Source organism: Buceros rhinoceros, unplaced genomic scaffold (genome assembly GCF_000710305.1).
Source record: "Buceros rhinoceros silvestris isolate BGI_N320 unplaced genomic scaffold, ASM71030v1 scaffold31206, whole genome shotgun sequence".
Lineage (NCBI taxonomy): Eukaryota > Metazoa > Chordata > Aves > Bucerotiformes > Bucerotidae > Buceros > Buceros rhinoceros.
The window spans coordinates 1-7,998 of NW_010419836.1; the positions used below are offsets into that span (position 1 = coordinate 1).

Genomic DNA, 7,998 nt, shown 5'->3' on the forward strand with positions numbered 1-7,998 from the left:
TGCTGCGGGGCGGCTGGGGCGGGCGGGCTCCTGTCGCGGCGCGGAACGATACCCTCCTATAGGGGTTAAATTTCTGTTAGATTAAGTGGCTAGAGGTGATTTTTTTTTTTTTTACCTTTTTAAGGAAAATACAGTAGATGGACAGAGGGGATAGAGCTTGAGCTTTATGTTTCTGTATCTGTACCACCTATTATGTTGTACCAGGTTAAGGTGTTTAAGGAGGCTCGAACACTTCATATTAGGAGATAAGTTGTTCCCCCCCCCTTGAATTAAAGTGACTGAAGTTTCAAACTGAAAAAAAAAAGGCATTCTGTACTTATAAATACAATTCTAAAGTTAGAAACTTTAGCACACTGAACGGTGATATAAACTCTGGTGAGATAGTCATAGCTTATGGACCTCTCACTTTATGTCTTTATTTTAACAGTATGTTGGATTCTTACAAGATCTGCAAGTTTACAGTCTTATGGCATCCTACAAAATTACAGGGACAGGGGTTAGAGTTCATATGTTTCTTGTTCTTTTTACAACGTAGAATGTCCAGTCATTTCTTAGATAAAGTTTGCTGGAGTACAATGCAGAGTATTGTCCTTTGTTTCTTTTAAAAAGGGTTCATATTTATCTGTTTCTCAGGCGTGTTTAAATGCACATTGGTTACTGAGCAAAGTAAAGGAAGTTACTGAACATCTGCTGGTTGAGGTTAAGTAGAGAGACAAGAAGATACTAATTCTAATATGCTGAGCCACTGTAGTGGCCTTGATGAATTTGGAGAATGAGAAGTTCTTGGTGAACTTAGGATTTTTTTGCCATTCAATGACTACTCAGTTGTGCATTCAGAAGAGTTTCAGTTCACTGTTCTTTTCTGCTTGTGTCTGCCTCAAGAGTGGCTTTTATAGTTTTACAGAGCTGTTAGAAATCTCTTCTCAGGTTTCCACCAAGAGTCTCTCCACTCCACTACAGAGCTTCTCTGTTAAATTGAGAGTGGCACAAGGGCAGGAAGTACGCTCTATTGCTTTTCTGTCCTTGGCAAGGCTCACAGCGCCTTTTGATGTAGTTGGTTCTACATGTTTGAGGTGCTCTTCAGTATTCAAATAGTTGTTGTAAAATATTATACCCGTTTTTAATGAAGAGTGCTGTTTTAGTAAGTATCATATTGAACACTTTATTGTAACTTAGGAGTTCTTCTTTCCTTTTTCTTTTTGTTGTCTACCTCCTTCATGTGGGTTAGTCTTGATAATGGAGTAGTTTGAGCTTGTTTTGAAACAGCTTTTTAACTCGCAAGTCAGTGAACTGTACTGTGATCTGCAGCCATTGCAGTATGTTGCTGAGAAAAACTGGAGCTTCAGAAAAATAGAATTTCAGTTGTGAATGTGTTTTTCTGAACCAACTACTGTTCTAATTGATAAGTACAACAGAATTCATTCACTATTAACATCAATGCACCATGTTCAATATCTCATTACCTCGTGGTGTTCAGCGGCTTTGTAAATGACTTCTGTCTCAGCTTTCTCTGAACTTTTGCTCATTGTCTCCTATGTGGTAGGAAAAGACAGAATTATATTTGCGACCAAGGAGGACCATGAGACGCCAAGCAGTGCTGAGCTGGTTGCAGATGATCCGGATGACCCTTATGAAGAGCAAGGTCAGTAGTAAGCAGAGGAATGGAACTAAGGAGTGATACATCACATATACCATATTCTAGCGATCTTAAAAACCAAGAACAACAGAACACAAACCTTGTACGAAGTAGGAACAAATTAGTCATTGATTTTTAAAGACTGAGAGCACCTCTTTATTCAGTAGATAAACACCCAAACATTTAGTAGTTTTAACTTACAAATTGGGACATCGCGAGTGACACGCTTTCCTTACAGTGGGGGTTTTTCTACACTTCTAATGACCTTTCAAAATGGCCTGTTCAAATATATCAGTTTATGGCTTATAGTTTTGGTTAGTAGCCAGCAGTATCCAGAAGAAAACTTTTCCTTCCTTTCTTTTATTAATAAAGTTAGAGCTTAACTGGTGAAAATTATGGTTATCTTTTCACTGATTTAAATGACAAAGTGGCATTTTCAGAGGTGAAGCGAGTTCCATACCACTGTCATTCCTGGGAATTGCTCACCCGCCTGTGTACAGCTGAAGTTGCCTAATTTGGTGATCTCTGAATGTCCAATTTAATGTAAAATATATCTGACTAATCCTATACTATATTAGTAGCTACATAATCAATAACTAGTGCTAATACCTTTCAATGGCACATGACAGTTCAGTTCAGATTACTCAGTTTTCAGCTGTAACCATCTTGCCTTGAAAAGCTGTAATTTAAAAGTTTTCAATGGTTGCAGTTCTTATATGAAGTAGGTTTAACCTACAAATGAAGATTTAAGAGAGCAGAATATTTCTGAGATCAAGACTTGTAATATTTTGATGGCACAGGGAATATTTTAGGGTGTTTCGAATGGGTAAGTGAAATAATCTTCCTATCATGATGATTAAGTAAATTTTCCCTAAGGTTAATAAATTGTAATGAATGCCTGTGCATTTAGGTTAAACTTTTTTCTAATTGCCTTTATGCTTATAGGTCTTTTAGCTTCTTCACTTTGTGTGAGGTGATCTCATTGCCTTCAACTCAGCTGGGATTGCAGTAAATGCTTTACCCTTTTTTTGTTGAAGTTTTGCAAGCGGCTGTGTGACCTTTAGAGGGCAGTAGCTGAGCACAGTTTAGCAGCTCGACCACACAGAGTGGCTTTGTTAGCTGATAGGGTAATTAGCTTAGTTTGAACCGTATCTTCCTATGTCATTAAAATAACTTTTTTCATACATAGATTTGTTTTGAAATTATTTTGGTTTTAGCTGCCTGTCTTGGTGTCATTACAACTGTATGTAGTCAGTAGGTACCTCAAAGTTTTGTTCATCATCAGTGATGAGTCCCTTCGTTTTCATAATGACCCAAATGAGAACAATGAGAGAATTTCGGTTTCAGAAATGTGTTTAAAAACTGCAGTTTAGTATCTGTCAAGAATTGTTCTTCCTCATATTTTAAGGGAGCTTGTTTTGCTGGCGAAGACTCAATACCCAAACAGCCTATTTGGTGGGAACAATCTGTGCTGTGCAATTTGCCATCATCTTCACCATGGGAGTGGTGCTTTGGCCCCTAAAGGTTTCCGGTAGAGACTCCTATGGGCAATAAAGTGTATCTGGCATTTATAACTGTTACTGCCTTGACCAGGATGGAAGATGGAACCTATAAACAATTCATGTTAAGTAGTTCATCCTTAGGTGGAAAATAGTGTCTGAGGAGAACTCATTTTTAAGATTATTTGCTCCTGCTGGTATGCTGTGTGGGAGTGAAACAACATCAGAGTTTTTAACCCCTGCTTCAGGCAAATTTAAAATCCATTATTGGTCTGTTAACTGAAGAATTGACAGCTTCTAATGATTAGATGGTGGAATTAAGTTCCCCATTCCTTGTCTGTGGCCTGTGGCTTTTTGTTTCCCCTGAAAATCTGGAGGCTGCTTTCAAAATAAAGCAAAGAAAGATACATTTTTCTAGATATTGCATCTGGAGAACATACAAACCCCTGGAGATTTTATCATTTACTGAACCGTTAAGTCACCTTGTGTGGTGTACAGCCAGAGTGTCTTGCTGTTTATCCAAATAAACTCAGGTTTGCAGTCTGTACTGATGTTACATGTGGTTGTTTAAAGCTCACCTATTTTTCCTCTATAATCATTCATGGTCTTTGGTGGTAATTAAACGTTCTGTTAGTAAAAGTTGTCTATCTAGCAACAGCACCTGGATGCATATTGGTCTTAGAAGTAAGCATCTGTTTTTGACACCCGCTTTTAAGAGGAAAGGGAATGGTTCCCATCTCAGGTCTAGCATAACAGAGGGACATACTACAAAGACTTGTAACGCCAATGTAGAAGACAATTCTCTTGGTACCTCTAAAGAGGGGATTTGCTTCCTTCTCTGTCTTGCCCCACCTCTCCGCCCCAATTTATTCTTTCTGCTTGTACGTATACAGCAAGTATATAATCTTGTGCCATGTATTTGGGTAATAAACTAGCCATAGTGAGGAGGAGGGGTGGTGGGTTTTTTCCTAGCAATCCTGTATTTACAGCATGTTAGATCACTTGCTTCCTAAGCTATAGAGCAGGGAAGAAAACAGAGAGAGCCAGAATCTACTTACAACAGGGACATCTTACAGTGAGAATGTGTGTCTGTGTGATTCAAAATGAGAAACTCTGTAAACTCTGTTTAAATACTGTTAATGAATTGGGGTTTTTGTTGGCTATTTTTTGTTGGGTTTTTGTTAGTTTATTTCCTTAACATGTGGTAAATTACTGTCATGTTTTAAGGATTCTCCAAAAACTTCTCACTTGAGCGATCTCTGGCTACAACGCATCAGATCAAAACAGAGAAACAATAGACATATCGCAGAAAGTTAGCCCCATCTAATGGGCGGGAAAGATGTATGGGCAAAATGTTTTGGAATATGTTGAAGTGCAGAAGCTCTGGCTCGTGTTTTTTTTTATTTAAAAGAAAATTGGAAAGGTCTTTGCTGTACATAAAGTAGTGTGCAGACTTTTCTAATTTAGCTTCTGCTTTGAATAGAAGACTTGGTTTCCAGTGTTTGGCTTCTGTGGCATCATTAACTACAATGACTCTTTTAATCTTTTCTGCTGTGCTCTTCACTGAACAGTTACATCTGGGAGTGTAGATGTGCCATAATCTGTATTGCTTTGTAATACAGCTAAAACGTATACTTGAGGATTTGGGGTTTTTGTAGGCTCCTTTTTAATCCTTAAGGTAAACACGTAGCTTGGTATTTTTGGATAGTTCTTTTGCTTCAGGGTTTAACAAACATTAGTCTTTGAGCAGTCTGTTTTAGTCAGATCACTCAGGAAAACTTGTGCTCTGTTTCCCTTGGGAGACAGTAGTTGTATATTATTCTCTTTTTATTCCAATCCATTACGAGTTTGGTTTATTTTGTTCTATCAATTATGAGATTTTGGTAGGCAAAATGCTAAAGGCTCACTTTAAGCCAAAAAAGTTGAAAGAAACAAAGACATGTGAAATGAGAAAGGCAGACAAGCCAGGGTAGGTTCAAGTTAACGTTTCATATTGCAACATATCTCATGGTTCACTGTATGTGCCTTTTAACAGCTGTGGCTGATGGGAATAAATTAAGAATTCATTTGTGGCAGGTTTGAAATACTATTCTCACTGCAAAGCTTGTTTCTGGTCTTATGTGTTGCAGATGGAAGAATTTAAATGTGGAAGATCTCTAGTTTTAATTTAGATCTTATTTTGTTAGGCTTATTTAAAGAAGGCACTGGTGAGTCTTATGCATGAAAATTAGTTTTTATTAGCATTACAGCTGTGATAGTAGAGTTGACTAAAAGTGCTTGTGGAATTGCTCCTCAAACACAGGTCATTGCTGTCCTCCCCCTTCTGTGTTTTTCCAGGCTACATTTGAAAGAAGTTTTAATTCAGTTTTAATTAAAAATAATAATCCTGCCTATTGCAGACATGCGATTCAGGGAGAGTGATAGATGAAATCTGTTTCTGTTTTAATTGTGGTCTAAGCTAGCTGATACACTGACTCAGTGAAATATGCATTCTGCTGTAATTATCAGTGAGGAAATGCTTCCCTTATTCATCTGTATTTTGGGGTTTTTTTAAAGCATGATTTCTGTTGATAGAACATCTGAAACTGATGCTGTTTCAGTGACCAGATCAGTGAAAATCAATGCTCATGTGATATACCAGAATGTGTTATTTATGGGATAACTCTTAGCTTGTTGTTAAGAGTTGGATGCTTGCAAAGCAGCTCTGGTTCTAAAAGGAACAGTTTATTTTAAGATAATTGTTTTTTACAAGTAATTTTATTGCTGTGTTGTCTTCAAATATTTCAAAACTTTTCATATATTATAAAAATGACCTTCAAAAATGATTGGTTGATGTTGGTGAAGAGGAACATAGCACTTCAAAATCTAATTTACAAAAGCAAGCTGTATTTCTTCTACACTGTATGATGAACATCTTTCTGCTTTATGTCATCCTTGGCACTAAGGAATCTGGCATTAGCCATCCATTTCCTTGTCTCTGAAGTTCTGTGTTTCCGCTGGGCAGCTAGAGATGCCATGAAGCACTGTATTAGGTGTATCTTCTCAGTACTGCATCTATTACAGATCTTTTACTATCTGGCCAAATAAAGCATGACCTATGAAAAATGACAGTATTACTGTAATTGATAAAATCATGCTGAGGAGACGGTTACTTTCCATAATGAAGAGGAGACGGATCAACACTGAGATTTGACCGACTCTGGTTTTCTGTTGAACTGCATTGACTGAGTCGGAGCATGTAATTGATGAATTGCAAACCAGAGTAAAATTTGCCTTTTGTTTTTTTAATATAGTAATAAATATGATTGAGCTGCTTTTGCTGTACCAGTACAGATTCACCAGTAAGATTCATGATATTGTGGCCTAGTGTCCAAGAAGTTGCTAGTGGAAATGAAACATGTCCGGAACTTCACGGCGCACTGGACATAGACAATAAGTAGGCTTCTTGAATACTGTGGAGTGTTTTAGGTAACGTCAAGTTACTTCAGGCCCTAAATATCATTTCATGTTTGCATCAGAATTAAAGTAACTTTTTATTCTTTGACAATGGTATTTTCATATGTGCGTCTAAAGGGAAAGTACTTCCCAGGTTTATGCACATGCTGTAGCTTCCACAGACACTCAATCTGGAGCTGAAGTAAGGGAAGCCTACAGGAGAGGAGGAGAGCAAACTCCTAAAGCAAAGAAACCAGCTTGGATCACAGCACAGGGTTTCTCATGTTCTTTGCAGATGAACATACCTACATGTATGTTCATGGAAAGTAGAGAAAGAGAATGGAGATGTATTGCTTTAGAGCAATGAATTAGAGACTAGAATTCCACACGACCAAGTCTGTTATATTACATTTCTATACTTGACTGTTTAAAAGGTTTTTTAAAACTTAGAGGAAATGAGTTCTCTGGCTTGTTGCTTGAACTTCGTTGTGCAGATCAGTTGATGTCTCAGAGCACATATGACCATTTAAATCTTGACCTTGCTATTCCATTACTGAAGTTTTCCTGTGATGATTTTAACTGCTCCAGAAATTTACAGGTGTTCTAGTTTAGAGTCTAAAATGAGACCAAACTCACTTGCTTGTGATCCAAAGTGCAGTTTGGTTTCTGGGAACCAGGCAGGTTACCATGCTCTCACTGTTCCTTGTGTTCTGCGGCACATGACTTAATCAGTGTCTTACAAATAAACTGATTGTTGTTTTTGTAATTCTAGTTTTCCAGTTCAAAATTCAACGGGGAAAGTTGTGGTTATTCCAGAATTCATTTTAAACAAGAAAAAAATGCTTCCATCCAACTTGGTTTAAAATTCCAGTATTAAAACAGAAATTAAATTCTTATGGCTTGTATGACATCATTCTAAGGCTTGCTTGTTCCCCTGACAATCTGGCAAGTGGATTGACTTGACTTTGATGTGTTTTGCAGTTTCCTTAGAATATTCTCAGTGGTCTGTAGACCAGGGAGAAAGACTTAATTCAGGCATGGATGTAGAACTAATCTTACTTTTGCCCAGTAAAGGATCATACAGATCAGAGATGGAAACAGACTGGCCAGGAAGTAAAAGGTATTTAACACCCTTGAAGCCATGGAACTAATCTAGCATTATTAGTACTTCAACTTACACCTGCAACCAAGCAGTTCTTACTGAATTAAATCAATTTTTGGAAGGAGTGCTTAACCTTTCTTCTCTCTTGTTTGTTCAGGATTGATATTGCCCAATGGAGATATCAACTGGAATTGTCCGTGTCTGGGTGGAATGGCTAGTGGTCCCTGTGGGGAACAGTTCAAGTCAGCCTTTTCTTGTTTCCACTATAGCACAGAAGAAATAAAGGGATCAGACTGTGTGGACCAATTCCGTGCCATGCAGGAATG

At 37.7% G+C, this 7,998-nt stretch overlaps 1 protein-coding gene across 1 annotated transcript in view; it reads left to right on the plus strand.

The window, feature by feature from the left end:
- Positions 1-1,543: 1,543 nt before the first annotated feature.
- Positions 1,544-7,998, plus strand: part of CHCHD4 (coiled-coil-helix-coiled-coil-helix domain containing 4) — a gene marked incomplete at its 5' end in the record, with an annotated part of 7,415 nt that continues 960 nt past the window's right edge. The window contains 2 exons of the mRNA XM_010139096.1: positions 1,544-1,642; positions 7,830-7,998. Coding sequence (XP_010137398.1) covers positions 1,544-1,642; positions 7,830-7,998 — 268 coding nt within the window. The remainder of the gene's footprint in view (positions 1,643-7,829) is intronic.